The 21,030-nt window shown below is 39.9% G+C and overlaps 1 protein-coding gene across 1 annotated transcript; it reads left to right on the forward strand.

Moving 5' to 3' along the window:
* Positions 1-1,080: 1,080 nt before the first annotated feature.
* Positions 1,081-20,190, forward strand: wdr19 (WD repeat domain 19). Its single transcript, XM_031286012.2, has 36 exons — positions 1,081-1,216; positions 2,770-2,861; positions 2,971-3,036; positions 3,164-3,289; positions 3,502-3,617; positions 3,720-3,835; positions 4,034-4,114; positions 5,011-5,123; positions 5,228-5,401; positions 5,494-5,564; positions 5,649-5,821; positions 6,415-6,535; positions 6,675-6,781; positions 6,892-7,008; positions 7,161-7,316; positions 7,665-7,812; positions 8,177-8,390; positions 9,346-9,505; positions 9,628-9,738; positions 10,537-10,646; positions 10,810-10,867; positions 12,665-12,811; positions 12,997-13,079; positions 13,162-13,245; positions 13,332-13,478; positions 14,862-14,986; positions 15,342-15,451; positions 15,606-15,674; positions 15,760-15,837; positions 17,367-17,463; positions 17,580-17,704; positions 18,445-18,526; positions 18,637-18,787; positions 18,954-19,077; positions 19,188-19,264; positions 20,073-20,190. Exons 1-36 carry the CDS (start codon positions 1,211-1,213, stop codon positions 20,185-20,187), a joined length of 4,050 nt encoding a protein of 1,349 aa, XP_031141872.1. The 5' UTR covers positions 1,081-1,210; the 3' UTR covers positions 20,188-20,190.
* The last annotated feature ends 840 nt before the right edge of the window (positions 20,191-21,030 follow it).

A 21,030-nucleotide genomic window follows, 5' to 3' on the forward strand; every position in this document is an offset into this window, starting at 1 on the left:
GGAGAAGCTGAAGATGGTGTTCCTCTTATTCGAAGAGCATTGTTGATTTCTTACATGAAATCAGAAAAGATTAGATGGGCCCGAGCAGATGTTAGGAACTCTGGTGACACTGGAATGATGAAGTCCTAAAAATTGTGCAAGGTTGCCATCTACAGGATCTGGGATGGAAGCACGTGGTATTAGGATCACAGAAACTGCTGTGATGCGTCTGCGGTAAGTAAAGTCATGTTTTCATTCCCTATGCACAATGTATGTCAGACATGGTGGAAGAAGTACTCAGATCTTCTTGCATTAAACATTACTTCAATAAAAGTACAAAAGTATTAACACTAAAGTAAACCAAGTACCAAGTATTTATTATGCAGAATGGCCCTTTTCAGAATAATATTATATTTTTGGATTATAATTACTGATGCATTTATGTGAAAGTATCACTTTAATGTTTCAGCTGGTAAAGGTGAAGCTAGTTTTAATTACTTTATGAACTACCAGTTGCTCCATAACAATGCATCTAAATGTATTAGTTGATTATATTTTGTATTAATAATCTGATGCTGTCAAAACAAATGTAGTGGAGTAAAAAGAACAATATTTTGTAGAAGTATAAAGTATGAAGTAACAAAATAGGGAAAGTAAAGTACAAGTACCTCAAAATTGTACTTAAGTACAGTACTTGAGTAAATGTACTTAGTTACATCCCACCACTACTGTTTAGTGTACAGTGTTCAGTGTGTTTGTACATGATGTGTAATGCTATGCTAACAAAGAGGTGAGTGAAGTATGATTTCCAATAAGCAATTAGATTATTCGACAACTGTAATCTAAATATTATTAGTTTTATGTCTCCTTAAACTGTGGTTAACAAATGAAAGGATTAGAATATATTGGTATAGATTTCTCACAAGAATAATGTGAAACTTAACGAAGCTTTTTTAAACTAATGTATTTGTTTTTTGTTGTTGACTTTCAGGTTACTCTACCAAGCTATAAAACCATAAGTTTCTAAAATATAAGACATTATTCCATCAATCTCATTATTTTCCCTCTCTGCTTTGGAGGCACCTCATTGGCTGATGGTTGCTATGACATCGCCGTAGCTTCTGCAGACGCTTCAGAGTGAAGCATTGTGGGATACACACAACAATTTTGTCGAAGCGATGTTTTGAACAGAAATATCGATTTAAAGTTTAAATGATTAAACGTCATCAAGATGAAGGTCGGTACCAACGATTTTTGTAAATACCAGCATTACTTCTGGTTTTAAGAATTCTGTGTTGGGTTTTGTCACATGAACTGCCTTCAGCCAGCTAGTTAGCTAGCTAGCTAACCGAGCCAGGGTTACATGCTAATGTAACGTTGTCGTTTTATGTTGGGTATCGTTAGTTCGTGAACGTTAGCTAAATCAGCTATTTTGTTGGCTTTAGCGGTAATAAAGTCAACTAACGATGTGGGTTTTTAGTGTGACTTTAACTTATTATAGAACGCAGTTTTTTCAAATGTTAGGTTAAGCTATCCATGCGTTTTATTAAGATAGCAGGAAAGCATACTGTTAGGCTAGTAATGGCCAGAATAATCAGAACACAGTGTGTGTCCAAATGGTAATGTTAGCCTACATTAATCACACACACAAGATAATGTGTGGGAGCTGTCTGTCATGTGTCCGTTTAACATTTTAAGCAGCTTATATAAATCCGTTAAACTAATTTTAACTTTACAAATGACCTAGCTACAATTACAAGTAAGACATGGGTTTAGGCCAAGTGAAGAATCATACGTATGTTTGTCACTCAGTATTACATTGAAAATAGCCTTTATCTATATACATTTTACTCGACACCTGTTGCAGATAACACATTTGTTTTGTAAGGGGTGCTGCTATCACTGTCAACAAAATGTTAAATACATACACTTAACTGTTTGACATTTTTATGGTTATGCTTTGAACAAAACACATTGTTTATAAGTCAGTCATTGTCCCCAAACTTGAGTTATCTTTAAGCACCGAGGCTTATTGATAGGCATCAAAAAAGTGAGAAAAGAACTAGAGAGGCTGTGATAACCTGACTTTGAGTCCCTAGTATGGATCAAACTCCAAAAACGCTGGACCCTGAACTTCTTATAATATCTTATAAAAGGGTAATCTTGAAACCTCTTTCAAACTCTACGCCCCCAGTTTGTAATGCAGCTTTACAAAATTTGCAGTCTCCAAGCCCAAACCAAGATTACTCAAGTGATGTCACTACTCGGCAGGTGACAGCAGTTGTTCATCATCGTTATTACCTGCTGAGTAGCGCTGCTCATAACTACTCAATTCACTTTGATGTGTAATTACTGGAGTGATCCGCAAAAACACAGAGATAGAAAGAGAATTTAAAAAAATCAAGAATTATGGGATTTCTAGTTAGTTTAATTTAAGTCTTCACTTACGCCTACAACACCTTACTTACTTTCTACATTTTGAACAGCACATTTACAATAATATTGCTTCTGGTTTGTCAAAAATGCTGAAATAAAGTGTGTTCAAAACTTTTGAAAGTTTTTTAAGATGGAACTTATGTTATAAGTATATGTAGAAAACTATGAATGCTATTTTAATTTTAAATTCAATTAAATTTTATTTATAGTATCAAATTATAGTATATATATAAGTTATCTCAGAACACTTTCCAGATAGAGTAGGTCTAGACCACACTCTATTCTCAGTTGGTATGAAGTAAGTATGTGTATGTCTTTTTACAAATAAAACTTACATAATCTATGTGTCCACAGAGCGTTTTCATCCTCGCCGACAAAGCCTGGGCGGGTTCTACCCTACTGTATAAGTGGCAGAAAACCCTTGGTAATTATATCGCTGTTGCAGGGTGAGTACAAACCAAAGAGAACTTTGTCTTTGTAATAATCTACTTCTCTTCATACACGATTTATGTCAACACAGTACCTAAAATATGCATGATATTTCTAATTATACAGACAGGACAACTCAGTGAAAATATTTGATCGACATGGACACAAGTGGACTGAACTCAACCTTCCGGGGTAAGTGTGAGAAAATCATTTATGGCTCCAGTTTAGTCTAATCGAAAAGCTCCAGGTGATTACCCCTTGCTGTGTAAAAGTATTTTAAGTTCCTTTCGACTTCTCTTCTTACTCCAACTCCCCTTAGGCGCTGTGTGGGGATGGACTGGGATAAAGATGGGGACATTTTGGCAGTGATAGCTGCAAAATCCAGCTTCATCTACCTATGGGATGCCAGCGTCAATAAAACATCCCAGATAGACAGCGGCATGAGGTATGACAAGCATCAATCACATTTCCAAAGAGGGATAAGTTAGCATTGGCTTGATTCTCTGGAAATCCGATGCCAGTGTTTCATTCATAATTCCAGCCCATGTTGCTCAAACAGAGCAACTGTCATTTAGTTTGGATGACAGTAGCTGTGACATTGTAGGTAATCACTCCTAATACTCTGGGTTTGTTTCCTGCTGTCATTTGTTTCAACAGAGATCAGATGTCCTTCATCTTGTGGTCAAAGTTGGGCCAACTGTTAGCAGTTGGAACAGTCAAAGGAAATCTCTTGATTTACAATCAGCAGACCTCACGCAAGATCCCTGTACTGGGTAATGCACACACAACACAATTGCACAGATACTTCTTTATGGTTTTGTAGTAGTCACTTCTGTTGGCTTGATTGTCTCTCCCTCTCCCACCACACATGCCAGGTAAACACACCAAGAAGATCACTTGTGGTTGCTGGAGTGTTCAGAATCTACTGGCTCTGGGAAGTGAAGACAACACTCTGAGCGTCAGCAATCATGAGGGAGACACCATCAGACAGGTAGTACAATAGTAAATACTAAGTAACCCTACATTGGTCATGTATGTGACAGAGAAGTACAAGGTAAACAAATATAAGATGACATATTTTTGAAAACAGAAAAGTATCACTAAATCGAGAAAGTTGAATAAGGGAGAAAAAAAAGAGTCCTGTAAGGACTGTAATCAAGTACTGTATATGGTTATTTACTTTCTCCAGACAACACTTCGCGGTGAGCCTGCTGAGATGCACTTTTCAGTGGTGAAGACGGATGAAAGGTCCGGTCAAGGAGAGAGCACTGTAAGTTAGTGTTTTTTCTGCAATTTTTCCCAAACTTTAATTTATCCACATTCTTCAATCGTTTTTACATCACACATTCATTACAACTTGTTCACATTTTATTGTGTTGAATTGAAGTGTCACCAGTCAATAGTGCGTTCCATTTGTACTCGGAAGTCGGATTTTCCGAGGTCAAAGTCGGAACCACGCCCCCTGACCTCTGATTTCCGAGCTCGGAACGCCGACAACCACCGAGTACCCCAAGCTAAAAATCCAACATGGCTGCTCAGTGCATCAACAGTTGTGAAAGCTGTAGTAACATACCGTTATAAGCACTGTCTTATTTGTGTCTCACTTAATCCGTCATACACTTCTGTGGGCATGTTGTTTCGCTGTTTGTATGCACAAAAACAGTGCATTGTTATAAACTGGCATTGCTAAGAATGGCTAACCTGGCTAGAGCTAATTAGAGATTCTAATGGACAGGACAGCTAGGTGAGAAAAGGGAGAGAGAGAGGGGGAAGACATGCAGGAAATCGTCACAGGTCGGACTCAAACCCTGGACCTCTACATCGAGACATAAACCTCTATGTATATGTTTGTCTGCTCTACTGACTGAGCCAACCCGGCCACTGCTAGAGCTAATTAAAACAATGAAAATCTGACTTGTAAATTCAACTGGGGTGTGACGTCATTCCCAGCTTCGGCTTCCGAGTTCCGAGGTAAATGGAACGCACTATAACTTCTGTCATACCTGGCCAAAATAGTCACTATTGGCATTGGCATGTACTTTCATTGTGAAAACCTGTTTAAACTGTGCAACTTTTAGACAAACTTAAAGTTTGTATGAATTATATAATTGTTTGAACTTGACTTCATGGCATGTGTTTACCTTCCTGCAAATATTGACCCTTCAGGTGAGTGTCTCTGTGGACAAGAAGATACTGATGCTCTTCAATATTAACGACCCTGACAACCGGATAGAGCTGACCTTCCAGCGCCACTACGGAAACATTGTGTCCTACCGCTGGTACTGCACATGATCACACACTAACGAAACACTGGTACTACTGAATCATTGCAGTGAGATATTTGTGCTAAAGTTAGCTCTCTTCCTCTGTGTGTTTCTTCAAGGTATGGCGATGGGTATATACTGATTGGCTTCTCCCACGGGTACTTTGTGGTTATTTCCACTCACATCAGGGAGATTGGGCATGAGCTCTATCAGGCTCACAACCATAACCATAGTCTCAATAGTGTGGCCATCTCGCCAGCATTAAACAAGGCTGCCTCATGCGGGGACAACAGGTACACACAGGTTTTCAAAATAAACAGCACAGCCAATCCTGTTTATGTTTAGGTAAGTGAACAAAACTAAAGCCCCATGCTTCTTGTCGCAGCATAAAGATCCATGAGTTGTCCGAGCTCAAAGATATCAACAGTGTTGTTCGGCTGGATGATGAAACTAAAGGTGAGACAGTCCTCTTTTTCAGCCATACTATCAGAGGGCCATCTTGAACCACTTCTCATTCATCTGCCCCTTACTCTCCTCCAGGTCTGGACCAGCTGAACTGGACAGACGATGGCCAGCTGTTGGCGGTCTCCACCCAGAAAGGAACTCTCCATGTCTTTCTAACCAAGCTGCCCATCCTGGGTGACAGCTTTGGAACCCGACTAGCCTACCTTACTTCTCTGCTGGAGGTCACTGTGTCCAACCAGGTGGAGGGGGTGAGGCAAACACACACACAAACACACACACACACACACACACACACACACACACACACACACACACTGTAATAGAAACAAGGAAGAATTCAGAAAGCGCATCCCTCCACCAAGGCTGCACAGTTCTCAAAATGCATTTACCAATAGAAGATATGTAGACATTTTCTGCTTTAGTGATACACAGTAATGCTGTTTGGTTAATGGCAGCCATAATATGGAGAATACCTAAATCCTGTGGTATTGAATATAAAAGGACAAATGCATAACCTTTTTGGGCTGTCTTGATCCAGATATGTTATGCTCTAATTTTGGTGCATATTAGAGAAAATCTAAATCTCTTTGCCAAAAGTAAGAAATGTAAAATAATCACCAAAGTTTCAGGAGCTAAAAGGAGTATTCATGCTATAATGAGCCATGACCCAAAACTAATCAACAATTGTGTTCGGACAATAAATAAGTGAGCTGGTGGGGGAAGGGTTTTTAAAAATGAGAGTATATAAAATGGGGAGATACAGTACGTAAGATTGAGTCAGTGGTGTTACAGCTGGGGGTAAACCACCTTCAATCCGTTTTTGATCCACTGTATTTTTCAGGAGCGTCCTGTGACCATAGAAGTGGAAGTAGAGCCTACTTTCATTGCGATGGGACCATACCATGTGGCTGTGGGAATGAACAACAGAGCCTGGTTTTACGCCCTGGTAGACCGAGAACCTGGTGTGTGTGTGTGTGTGTGTGTGTGTGTGTGTGTGTGTGTGTGTGTGTGTGTGTGTGTGTGTGTGTGTGCGTGCGCGCGCGCGTGCGTAAGTATGAGTGGATGAATAAGTGTCACTAAACCATTTGGTTTGTCCCTTAGGTTTTAATAAACTGAAGGACATTGAGTATTTGGGGACAATAGCCAGCATGTGCCTTAACTCAGATTACGCCGCAGCGCTGTTTGAGGGAAAAGTACAGCTGCACATGGTGAGTCAGTGCTTTGTTTCTCTTTTTATTGACCAATTATCGATTATTGAGCAGCCTTCACCATTTACTTTTAGCATGAATATATACTACAGGTCTGTGTGTATGTTTAGATCGAAGGCAAAGACCAGGAGGAGAAGAAGCAGATGAAGTTGTTTCCAGACGATGACAGAAAAGGTCGGATCCTTTGCCATGCACTCACTGCTGACTTCCTCTACTACGGCACTGATGTAAGGCTCAGCACATCCTCACCTCAGTCAGTTTACAATGAAGCTGCGCCACAAATAATGAATGGAAGCCGGACTCCATGTTCATTATCTTGCTCTTCCTTTATCCCCTTTTCTAATGGATGTTATCGTCTCTCTGTCTAACTGATTGTCAGTCAGGTAATGTGGTGTGTGTCTTGGTGGAGGACTGGGAGACTGTGAACAGCTACAGCCATTCTGTTGGTGTGAGGAAAGTGTTCCCTGATCTTAACGGCACACGGCTGGTTTTCATCGACGACAAGAACGGCGGCTTTCTGCTCTCCCCTGCAAATGTCAGTACATGGGGTTACTTGACACATCTATGCATGCATACAGCTAAACATACAGTACAATACAGTACACATACACACACTGATAAAACCAGTAAGTGATGAATTATCATGGTAAGACGAGCATTAATATTTAATTTAACTAAGATATAGTCATAACGACAATAAAGTAATAAAATAATAATGATGAATAATACAATTTATTTATATGGCACTTGTCAAAAGCAGTGATTACAAGGTGCTTTACAAGGATAAAACCTTATGATTTCAAATAACAGAATTGGATTAACAAGAGTCTAAGTGTGTGTGTGTGTGTGTTTGTGTTTGTGTTTGTGTGTGTGTCCAACCCAGGCAACAGATTCCTGCTATGAGCTTCCAAACTTCTCTCCCACCATCACAGGAGTGCTGTGGGACAACTGGCATGCTGACAGAGGAATATTTGTAGCTTATGATGATGACAAGGTCTATACCTATGCCCTGCACAAAACCACTATATATGGTAGGGTGATGGGTGATGCCACGCCATCACACACACACACACACACACACACACACACACACACACACACACACACCTACCTCTCTGACATTTACCACTAGCATATTAAACACAGTACTGGTCCTTGATTTTTCTTACTCTTGCTGTCCTATTCAGAGGGACTTGCAATGAAAGCAACAGCATACATTTTAATATGTAAATCAACACAAATACTGTTATCTCACATTACATAATGCAATAAATCAGGGTTCTCGTACCCTTAAAATACTCCTGTTACCATAATTCTGTGATGTAAATGTAGCCAAGAGATAACAGGAAAGTGTTTTTAAACTGTATTTCCTTCTTTCTAACTCTGTCTGCCCAGGCCCCCGGGTGGTGTTGGTGGGGAGCACCGCACTCCTCTTTTCCCAAAAGCCTTTGCTTTTGCACAATGGAGAGCTGACATGTCAGACGGCGAGCGGCAAGACCAGTGAAGTGGCTCTGAGCACGCACTCCTTCCTCAAGAACTCAACCAGCACATCGACGGATACGCCGCCGGAGCTCGGCACACAGCTCGCCCAGGCGCTGATGCTCAAGAGGTCAGCCATGTTGGAGATACTGATGATGTTTGCTTCTGATGGACAAAGATATATATTGGTGTTATCTTTTATCTTATTTTTTAGTTGGAAGTTTATTTGGTTGTGAGACCTTATGGTCAATCCAATTTGTGGTTAGTTTTTTTCAGATGCTGCTGTTCAGGGTGCATATGTGTACATTGACATTATATGGACAGTTGTACTGTAACAGCATTTTGGATTGTTACGTATTATGATAGATATGGAACATCAAGATGATTAATATTCTTCCTTAACACAGTATGTCAAGATACAGAATGTAATGGAAAAAAGAAAAATGGAAAAACTAAACAAAACACAGCACCAAAAAGTACATCAATATGAAGAACACAAGAAAACCCTACACTACGGCCTTTACACACAGTATTTTAAGTTAGTGAAGCTGACAGGACTTTAGATAGCTAAGTATTGTACACTGCATAGTTTTTATGTGTTACAGGTCCCATTTTGGTTTGTTTGTGGTTTTGTTTTAAATTATCTAGTGGCTCAGGATAAGATTAATATTCCTGAATGAATGTAGTTCTTTAAACTGACATTTATTTAATCAGTTGCAATTATTGAACGAACCAACACAGTCCAGGTTTGATGTTTTCAGAGGGGGTTTTCCAAATCTGTTTGCAAAAATAATATATATAATAATATAATTGGAGAGATTTTTTTTAGATATGACTCCTGTTCCTATATCCTCCATTTAAGAAGACAACAGTTATTTGAGTGGGTTTTACATGTTCAGACAGTATATGAAAAATATGCAAACAAGAAATAAAATCTTCTGGACATATTTAACAAGAGGCAGTGAAACAGGACTGTTCTTTAAATTTTCACTCAGAGGTGGCTTTAACTTCATACAAAGTGTGTGTGTGTGTTTGTGTGTGTGTGTGTGTGTGTGTGTGTGTGTGTGTGTGTGTGTGTTATCCAGGTTCCATGAAGCCTGGGGTCTGTGTAAGTCTGCAGGTAGTGACACAGACTGGGTAGAGGTAGGCAAAGCCTGTCTGGTACACATGGAGGTCGAGCTGGCAATCCAGGTCTACCGTATGAGTGGCAATGTGGGAATGGTCCTGTCACTGCAGGGCATCCAGGTACAACTAACACACAAACCAGGGTTCATACGTCACACCTTCTTGATGACAGATACTGTTTCAGTCTGACAATTCTGATACTGTTATTCGCCCTCTCTCTCTGTCTGTCTCCCTCTGCCCAGGGTATAGAGGATATGAATTTACGGGCAGGACATTTGGCAATGTTTCTAGGTGACTACAACCTGGCCCAGGACCTGTATCTGTCCTCAGGCTGCCCAATCGCTGCCCTGGAGGTAAAAACATACACACAACTAACAATTGGTAGACCGAGAACCTTGTGTGTGTGTGTGTGTGTGTGTGTGTGTGTGTGTGTGTGGGTGTGTGTGTGTGTGTGTGTGTGTGTGTGTGTGTTAGGGGTGCACCGATCCGATATTAAGATCGGATATCGGTCCCGATATTGACAAAATAGCTGGATCGGGGATCGGAAAAATGAACAAATCCACGGATCCAGTTTTTTTTTTTCCTCTGTCGCACGTGTGTCGCATGCTGGAAGAGTTGAGTGTACAAATAAATAAGAATTCAATAAATTACATCTATGTTATTTTGTCTTAGTTAGGAAAGTAATGTTTAGTTAGGAAAGTCTGGTGCCTTTAGTATCTTCCACATGGTGGAAGGAAGGTATAAGGTGGAAGGTATACAGTGTATTATTAATTCAACAACAGTATCGGATCGGTATCAAAGCCCAGGCATCGGTATCGGGACTGAAAAAGTCGGATCGGTGCATCCCGTGTGTGTGTGTGTGTGTGTGTGTGTGTGTGTGTGTGTGTGTGTGTGTGTGTGTGTGTGTGTGTGTGTGCGCGCGCTGCAGTGGGAATCAATTCCAAAGAGACCAAGGCTGATTACTTGTGTCTTTTACAGTATCACCCAGTAGCTAAATTAATTACTAATTTCTTACCTTTCTGTATTAAATGTTGTTATTAAATGTAACTTGTGAATGTGAAGTTAAAGATAATTAATGTAGGCTTAAATTCAAAGCAAATTCTTCAGCAGCTCTGTGTGTGTGTGTGTGTGTGTGTGTGTGTGTGTTGTAGATGAGGAGGGACCTGTTGCATTGGGACAGCGCCCTTATGTTAGCCAAGAGGTTAGCAAAAGACCAAATTCCCTTTATATCCAAAGAATACGCTGTCCATCTGGAGTTTACGTAAGTACACACACACACACACACACACACACACACATACACATACGCACACATACACATACACATACACATACATACACACACACACACACACACACACACACATACACCATTCAGTAGACCTGATCTATCTACATTTTAACTTCTTTCTCTCTCTTTGTAGTGGCGACTATGTGAATGCTCTAGCACACTACGAAAAAGGCATGACCCACAATAATAAAGTAAGTGAAATTTATTTCATCTCAACTTTCAGTTGAGTATGACAAATTTTTTTTTCTCTTGGCATTTTAGTTTGTCACCATACTCGTCACATGTGACCTCACTAGCTGTCTTACTGTGTACTTACAACACATACCACAAAAAAGGACATATGCTGCATCTAAAACGTAATTGTGTGAATGCTAATTCAGCAGCATTGACAGTATTGCTATCCGATTCTTCCATCTGATTTTCGGTAACCTACTACTTCTGCATACTTTTAGCTACAAAAAACATTAAAATATCAAAATGATAAGCTCTGGACATTTGTGCTTGTATTCAACATTTCTCCACCATTTATCGTTTTTAAAATATTAAGCTTTTTTTCTTTCTACAAACATCTTTCTACTATCACTTTTTATTTTCGATATCCTATACTGTAACTTTTTAATGGCTTTTTTCGACATACTATGCCATCGCTATTTTCAACCTAAATTCTTTGGTGGCACACTGGCTCAGTGGTTAACACTGCTGCCAACAGGCAACCAGCAAGTAGTCCCTGTGGACCCAGGTGCGATAGGCTGGACCTTTTCATGACGTTTTGACATACTATGACTTTATCACTTTTTTCGACATACATACTATGACTTTTTTCGACATGCTCTACTATGATTTTTTTTTATCACTTTCTTTGATATACTATACTATGATTTTTTAGGATTTTTTTCAACATACTATACCATGACTTTTTGATCACTTTTTTTGACATACTATACTATGACTATTTTACATACTATTCTATGACTTTTGTCGACATACTTTGCTATTACTTTTTTTTCGATATACTATACTATGAGTTTTTAAACATTTTATGCTAGGACTTTTTTTATATATTATAATATGATTTTTTTTAACATTCTATATTATGACTTTTTCTGACAAACTATACTATGACTTTTTTATCACTTTTTTTTGACATACAATGTTATGGCTTTTTAATGGCTTTTTTTTGACATACTATGCTATTACTGTTTTCAACATTCATTCTTTAGAGGCACACTGGCTCAGAGGTTAGCACTGCTGCCAACAGGCAACCAGCAAGTAGTTACTGCAGACTCTGACCCAGGTTCGATACCCAGTCCTTTTCATCATCATGCATGATGCTTTTTTCAACAAACAATGCTATGACTTTTTTCGACATACTACACTTTGACTTTTTCAATGCTTTTGGCATACCTATACTATGACTTTTCAAAAAACCCTAAAATATTCCACTTTTGTTTAATACATTACTGGTATTATTCAACATTTCAATGAAATTCGTACTAATTAAAACCATTCCCACTTTTCCAACTATTCTCACTACTTTACCTTCTTCTTATGCAATTATGCCAGCAATCCAGTTTAGCTTTAGCAATGTAGCTTTTCAGCATTCACAAGCATTTTCTTCAGGAAATGCATTTTCTAGTTATTTGTGCTGGTGTGGTTTAGCCTTCATAAACATTGTCGGAAAACCAAGCTGCTGTAGGACAAAGGATCGTAGCTTCACCACTGATGATATAGTATCACCTCCTTTTAGGCATACAAAATAATCATCATCTATTATTTTCTTTAATAATCAATGGCATGTCCAGGCCACATGTAATTTCTGATGCTTCCTTGCTGAAAATGCTACTTACACTGTGGAGTATCTACTGTCGTCCTTTCCACTCTGTATTTACAAAGGTGATGTCATAATGAAATAATTTTAATTATACTTACTTTGAAGTCTCTTCTTTCCACTGTCCTTACCTTTCTCCGTTTTTCCCCTTGCTGTGCAGTTCCAGGAGCATGACGAGGCGTGTAAAGCCGGTGTAGCCAGGATGTCCATCCGGATGGGTGACATCAGGAGAGGAGCTGCTCAGGCAATTCAGCACCCAAGCAGAGTCCTCAAGAAGGAATGTGGAGCCATACTGGAAAGCATGAAGGTAGAGAGTCAGCCTTCTCACTCTCATCTTGTAAACTATATGTTTTGGTAAATTACCATATCATAGGGTAGTGGTAGACTACAGTCATCTGATGTGTTTGTGTTTTATAGTGTGTTTCTAGAACAGTGTTGAGCATCAGGTCATCTATGTGTTATCTTCTTCTGTGGTTTTCATCTCTCTTGCAGCAATTTTCTGAAGCCGCTCAACTCTATGAAAAAGGACAGTACTATGACAAGGCTGCATCAGTCTACATTCGTTGCAAGAACTGGTAAGACAAACGCCAACACACTCAGACCTGCAAGTTTCTGTCCTACTAAATACAATTCCACATAATTTTATTCCATACTCAGGGCGAAGGTGGGAGAGCTGCTCCCACACGTCTTCTCTCCTAAGATCCACCTGCAGTACGCCAAGGCCAAGGAGGCGGACGGAAAGTAGGTTCTTAGTGTGAATGCCCGTCACTTTGGAGATAATAATATCATTAAAGAAGAAGCTGATGTAATGTGTACTGTGTATATAGGTATAAGGACGCTGCACAGGCCTATGAGAGCGCGAAAGACTGGGACAACGTGATACGTGTGCTGCTGGACCACCTATACAATACGGAGGAGGCTGTTCGCATCGTCAGGGAGACGCAGAGCATCGAAGGAGCAAAGATGGTTGCCAGGTAAAGCAAACAAGAGCACAGATGTATACAAACTACTAACTACAAAATACTACTACTAATTGGGCTTTTCTACTGACATCCCCTAAATGTAACCAAAAATGATCGTCACAGCACAGGTACAACTGTACAACAGTTTTATAAACTTAAATATTATTTTTTTTATTCTTATTTTTTATAATTATCTCCTTATTTATTCTCCAGATAGATGATTACACATCCGCTGAATCTGGCCAAAAGGAAAGGGGACACCCTGTGTAACTAATCCGATCTGTGACTCTGTTTAATCATTCTCAGTATGACAGTTCAAATAATGAATAATGAACAAATAACACACATTACTATTTTTATTTGCATTGTTTACCATTTCACCAGCACATTAACATTCATTACTACTTTTTTAACACTTTGTGCTGAGCGTCCTCACGATTATTTCCACTACAGGTTAATCTCAAGAGTATTTTTCAATTAATTGTTTAGGCTATAAAATGTCAAATACTTGTGAAAATACCATTGATCAAGTGATGTTGCTTGTTTTTGTCCAACCAAAAGCCCAGAGATATTTTATCTACAATTATATAAAAACAGAGACAAGATGCAAATCCTCCCATTTGAAAAGCTATAACGAGCAGATGTTGGCATCCTTGATTGATAAATGACTTAAACGATTACTCAATTATTAGTGCGGTTGCTAACTAATTTTCTGCAGACTCCAAATCTCCAATTATTTCCCTCTGCTACTTTTCCCGTTTGTGTAATAAACCTTTAACGGTTACACTATACTTGAAGGTATCTACATAATAGTGACATGACACTGTCATGAACGTGTCATAAACATTATAAACAATGTTTATGACATAACGCTTCTGTCATTAAGTGTCATTCGGTTTTTGTCATGACAGGTTAGGGTTAGAGTTAGAGTTAGGGTTCATGTGTCATGACAGTGTCATATGTTCATAACAGTGTCATGTCACTCTTATGTAGATACCTTCAAGTAAAGTGTTCACTTTACAATAACCTCCTACACTATATTATAAAAGTTAACTTTATGTACAATACTCACGTTTTCCTCACAAACGCACAAACCAGACAGAATGAAGAAAAGGAATAAATAAAAAGTCCGCTGCCTCCCTAAACAGACATCAATGCACAGTGCCGCTCACTAAACCGACATCAGACTGCAGTATCGCCGTCCACCTGCGGGGGGCGTGGACAGGCTTTCCAACAGGCAGGATAATTTAAAAGGCAACCGCGACTACATTGTGCGTCTGCCCTATTTCTGATACCGTGGCGGCAGAAATTTTGCCGTGGCGGGCCGCCACTACCAAATCAACATAGAGGAAACACTGGTGTTACCCCTTTAACATATGTTTGTGTGTGTCTCAGGTTCTTCCTGGGGTTGAGCGACTACGGCTCAGCCATCCACTTCCTGGTGCTGTCCCAGTGCAACGATGAAGCTTTCCAACTGGCGCAGCAGCACGGACAAATGGAGGTCTATGCAGACATCATCGGTCAGTCTGTGTGTGAATGTTTATATGGACCATATAGACAATTTTACAGTTTGGGGTTACCTTTTGACTTTATTTCCTATTGCAGTATTTGCTAATAATTTTCTAGCACTGCAGTTTCAACACTTATGTGAACCATAACAAAATGCTTTATTTACTACTGCTCGTTATTCCCTTGTATTGATCCACGTATGTTTATCTGTTGCCTCTGACATATACCTTGTGTGTGTTTTGAAGTTGGGTATGTTGTGTATGGACTGGGTAAGCTGCAAATGAATTGCCCTTCACTGGATGAATGAAGTTGTCTGAATCTGAAAGTTAAATATTAAATGCATGACTGCTGCGATGTGTTCGTCAGGTCCTGAGGCGACGCAGGAGGACTACCAGAGCATTGCTCTCTACTTTGAGGGAGAGAAGAAACACCTGCAGGCTGGCAAATTCTTTCAGAAGTGTGGGCAGTACAGCAGAGTAAGAATGCTTGCTTTATTGTTTTATTTTTTTATTCAATTGTTTTTACACTAATGTATATATTCTAACAGCTATTGACTTAGACATTGACTCACTCTGACCCATCCACCGGTTCAGCCAAAATGTCTGTCTCTTCTTTCTTTCTGTCTCTCAGGCCCTAAAGCACTTCCTGAAGTGTCCCAACACTGATGACAACCTGGCTGTAGAGATGGCTATAGAGACGGTGAGAGCTGTGTGTCAAACTGAATATCCCAGTGTATGTACAAAAATGATGTGACCAGTAGTTTTAATGTGCGTGTGTATTTCAGGTGGGTCAGGCCAAGGACGGCTCTCTGACCAATCAGCTGATAGATTACCTGATGGGAGAGAGCGACGGTATGCCCAAGGTAATCAATACAACGGCGCCTTCTCTCTTGGCTTTGTCTCAGTGGATGTGTGACTGTGCACACAGACACACTGTAATTGTTTGATCAGCAGATTCAAAAAGGAAAAACACATTGTGTTCCTAAATGTGAAAGCTTCTTTCTATTCATGTGGCAACTGGAAGCTGAAATTCATGAATGTGAATGCATATTTTCAGTTGCTAGGTGTTTCAAGTCCAATAACATTCCATCCAAGTGTAGTTTAGAAAAAAAACAGCCAACAGATCTTCGGTCTAGTAGGAGTTCAGTTCATTATTTTGGCAAGTTGTCTATATAATAGACATTTTTCACGGCAGACATGTTGACAAGTAGGAAAAGCACAAGTGTATTGAAAACTATTAATGATGGTTGCATTCCACTTAGCAGAGGCCCTGGTATTGTGCATGCTGACTCACTGAAATAGCTTACTGGGACACTTGTTGGAATTGAGCCATCGTTGAGGTTATCAGTTTCAGCTGTTCTTTTCCTACTATGACAAGTCAAAATGTCTGCTGTGAAAAAGGTTCATAGGCAGGTGGCCTGGTGGTATGGTGACTTGTGTGTGTATGTGTGTCATAGGTAATGTACATCCTTGTGAGTATCTCAGAGATACTACTTGATGTAGGGTGTGTTCTGTGCTTTCATTGTGTTGCAGTAGGGCACGAGAGTCCCTTTTCCTCCAGCTTGCTCTTTATTGAGGGTGAGGTGAAGGAACAGTCAGATGTATTTGCTAGACAACTGAAGTCCAAAGAGAGAGAGTGAGATTTATTAGTTTTGAACAATTCCAAAACCTGTTTTAGATGCGTTGTGTCTAGAGATCGACCAGCACAGTTTGCCTGTTATTTGCATATTATCAGTGACTGTGAAGTTGGCTTCTCCCTAAATGTGTTTAGAGGCCCTGAAAACCCAATTTTATAAACCAGCTTCTTACTTTGAGCAATACAGTAAAAAATACAGGAAAACCATAGTCTATTTTTACTTGTTTGAAGTAGGCAGGTCTCTGTTAGAAAAATGTAATGCCACATATTTCCATACACCAAAAATCTGATGAAATATAATGAATGTGGTTGATTGTGCATCTGCTTGATTTTCTAAGGGTCTGTTTTAGTGCAAATGTGCACCAATATTAAAGGGAGGTGGACATCACTTTATCATTGTCTTATTTGAATAATAGTTGTAAATACATTTTCTCAGGTGGAGATAAGTTAAAATACGATCGTAGAAAATGTTTTTAAAGGTTTCTATTTTATTCCAGCATCACTGCTTTTCACTTGCTTTGAGTTTGCTAATTTCAGACACTTAACTGCAGCTCACACTCTCCCCTTGCAGATACATCCACAGGTATTACATAACCAGTCCCTGATTGCGTCATTAGCTGTGACCAACGCAAGCTGAATAAAAGCCACAGCACAATTTCACCCTATGAATTCATGTATGTAAATCTGACCCGGAGTGACAGTGACACTGTTAACCAAACTGGTGATGGTTAGTTGACCTTTCTTTCCTCTTCCCAGGATGCCAAGTACCTGTTCCGTCTGTATATGGCGCTGCAGCAGTACAGGGAGGCTGCTCGCACCGCCATCATCATCGCCAGAGAAGAGCAGTGTGCAGGTGCACAAACATGTTCACACAAACACTGGACCATTAACAACCATGACACGCTACACAAACATAATCATACGTTTAATATTCATATGTTATGGTTTTTTCATGTGCTACTCCTAAAGGGAACTACCGTAATGCCCATGACGTGTTGTTCAGCATGTACACAGAGCTGCAGGCCCAGATGATTAAAATCCCTGCTGAGATGGCCACCAACCTGATGATCCTCCACTCCTACCTACTGGTCAAGGTCAGTACACACCTGCCATGTGTTAGCTCAGGTTATTTACTGTTGTCATGGTGAATTGCTTTGTTCATAGACTGTCCAGAATTGTTTGAATAGGTTTGTATAGGGGTGCATTTTGTCTAAAAAATATCTTTTTTTAAAGGTCCTATGACATGGTGCTCTTTGGATGCTTTTATATAGGCCTTAGTGGTCCCCTAATACTGTATCTGAAGTCTCTTTCCCGAAATTCAGCCTTGGTGCAGAATTACAGCCACTAGAGCCAGTCCCACAACAAGCTTTCCTTAGTATGTGCCATTTCTGTGTCTGTAGCTTTAAATGCTATTGAGGAGGAGGGGGGGGGGGGCCTTGACCAACTGCCACTTTGCTCGTTTGAAAGCCATGATGTCTCTCTCTCTCATGGGTGGGCCAAATTCTCTGGGCGGCCAAAGCAGAGAAAGGGGAGGTAACCTTGTTCCTTATGAACTCATAAGGAGGAGATTCCAGATCGGCCCATCTGAGCTTTCATTTTCTCAAAGGCAGAGCAGGAAACCCAGGGCTCGGTTTACACCTATCGCCATTTCTAACCACTGGGGGACCATAGGCAGGCTGGGGGAACACATATTAATGTTAAAAAACCTCATAAAGTGACATTTTCATGCCATGGGACCTTTAAGAATGTACTGTTACATGATAAAGCTTCACAATCTTAACATTACGTAAGTGTGTAGTGTTCATTAATCTCCCTCCTAAATGATGTTATGTAGATCCATGTAAAAAGGGGAGACCACCTAAAAGGGGCACGCATGCTCATTCGTGTCAGCAACAACATCAGCAAGTTTCCTGCACGTGAGTCCATACAGAATTTTCCAAACTCTAATCGACCTTCCAGTTCACATGAAAAATAAATCTAACTGAAGCTTAAATGTCACTGAAATTTCATCTGTTTATTTGTGTAGATGTTGTTCCTATTCTGACGTCAGCAGTCATCGAATGTCACCGTGCTGGACTGAAGAACTCGGCCTTCAGCTTTGCTGCCATGCTGATGAGACCGGAGTACCGGAACGAGATCGACCCAAAGTACAGGAAGAAGATCGAGGCTATGGTTCGGTGAGTGATGACAATCTTTTACACCTTCAGTTTTCTTTGTCAAACTCCCTCTCCGGCTCTTCCTGACATCCCTCCTCCACACATATGTACTTCACCTCATCTGTCTGACTCTTGCTCTCCCTCGTCTCCTGCTCTACCTTACGCTGCCTATCTGGCCACACCACAGACGTCCAGACACATCGGAGCTGGAGGAGGAAACTACTCCGTGTCCCTTCTGTGGCTTTCAGCTGGCACAGAACGAACTGCTGTGCATCTCCTGCAAGAACAATCTGCCTTACTGCATTGCCACGGTACAAACACATAATCGCTGCCTTATTCATATACACACTCAAAAAAAAATAAGTTTCCCATATACTTATATTTACATCATTTGATCTCTGTACCTTTTTCCTTTACTCAGGGTCGTCATATGCTGAAAGAAGACTGGTCTGCGTGTCCTCATTGTGAATTTCCCGCTCTCTACTCAGAATTCCTTCTGTAAGTGATGCATCGATTTTTCATCATTTTTTTTAACTGTCCAAATACAGATGAAAGGTTGAGGCGCTTATCTTAATTCAGCTTTTTTTCTCCCCACAAGACATTTTGGACATCACATTTTAAAGTGATCAGCTGCTATAAAAAGAATGTCCAAGTTACTTGATAATTTTAAATCAAATAAGACAGCAGAAGGTTGGTTTGGAGTACTAGTCTAGCATAGCCTGACAAGCCAGACCCACATCAAGATGTTGGGTCTGGGAACTCCCCATTGGCAGGGCTCAATCCGAGGGGCGGGATAAACGGTTGTCTTTCAAATTCCCTCTGCACTCATAGCCAACCAGAGCAACGCTAGTTGATAGATTAAACTTTTGCCGTATCCGGTCGACAAAACTCCGAACACATCTTCAAGTCTAGCACCCTTTCTTCCTCAATTTAAAGTAAGTTTTTTTGGGAAATACTTTTATTGGCATCCTTGCTGATAGTTAGATGAGAAGCTTGATACCAGGAAGTCACCGCTCCTGGCTAAGAACTAGTCCAGCACTCAACTCCCTGTGAAATCGCGTTTTTATACGACATAGACAAGCTGGTATTCAGATTTCGTTATCTTTGGACAGAGCCAAGCTAACTGTGTTCCTGTTTCCAGTCTTTGTGCTAAGCTAAATACAGACATGAGTGGCATCCATCTTTTTAATCTGCGCTAGAAAGAGAATAAGTGTATTCCCCAAAATGTCAAACTATTCCAGGATAAGCACTGGTGAGTCACTTCTGTCCTCCAATCACAAATCTACACTGAACCGTTTGTGTCCAGGTTGCTGGAAACAGAGACGGTGTGTCCCATGTGCTCTGAGACTCTCAGCGTCAAACAGGTAAAGAAGATTTCTGATTGTTCCAAATACCTGCAGACTGATGAACTGGATCAATGAAGAAGAAAAAACAACCACTCATATGTATAAAAATGTCATGTCATTTTCTATTTGCTTAAATACGTCAAATATATATCTTGGATAGATTGTATGCAGCTTCTAGTTTTGTTATGATGTATTTCAAAGATGCTTGATATGCCAACAACCGAAAAGCAAATCAAATAAAGAACACTATGTTATTTAGGTGAAATGTTCTCTTTTCATATATTTTTTTAGCTCATATGTTGTTTTTTTAATAACACCATTGCAAACAGAGTGGCTGAAGATGATTCAAACAGAGATCTCAAGAACCATTCTTGTGTCTTTCTTGTACTGGCTTTAGGGACAGATTTTGTAGTTTACTTTAAATTGTGTAGTTTGAGCATTTAAAAAAAGACACACCACGAAGTCAGTTTGGTAGCAGTTCTGGAGCTTTCGATCGGCTCACAAAAATCTTCCTCATATCATCATCCATAGAAATATAGATGTTAAAATGTCCGTCTTTCTTTAAGGACCTCCTGTCCATGTTGGTTTAATGTGATTGAAAGAACATTTCTATGACAACTGGGTAACTACATCTGATGAAGATAGTGTGAGTAGACTGAAAGCTACTAAATGGACTTTAGGCTGAGATTGTTTTGTCAACTATAGTTTCCAAGGTCAAGAATGAACTCTCAAAATGTAGTCCTATTTAATGTTTTTGGTCTAAAGAGCAGTAGTGACTGAAGAGCGACTTTAGTACGACTGCAGAATACGTGCTGGGCCCTCATATCTTAACCCATTTGGCTTTTTCTAGATTTTTTGTTTTGTTTTTTTTCTTATTGTTTTGACATTTCATAGACCAAATAAAGAAATTGGCACATT

Source organism: Sander lucioperca, chromosome 4 (genome assembly GCF_008315115.2).
Source record: "Sander lucioperca isolate FBNREF2018 chromosome 4, SLUC_FBN_1.2, whole genome shotgun sequence".
NCBI classification, from domain to species: Eukaryota; Metazoa; Chordata; class Actinopteri; order Perciformes; family Percidae; genus Sander; species Sander lucioperca.

What these genes read in the sequence shown, in the direction of transcription:
- wdr19 (XM_031286012.2), top strand. An exon ending in ACGCAAGATCCCTGTACTGG is followed by an intron (nt 3,618 to 3,719) that starts GTAATGCACACA and finishes CACACATGCCAG; the next exon opens with GTAAACACACCAAGAAGATC. An exon ending in AAGATCGAGGCTATGGTTCG is followed by an intron (nt 18,788 to 18,953) that starts GTGAGTGATGAC and finishes GCCACACCACAG; the next exon opens with ACGTCCAGACACATCGGAGC.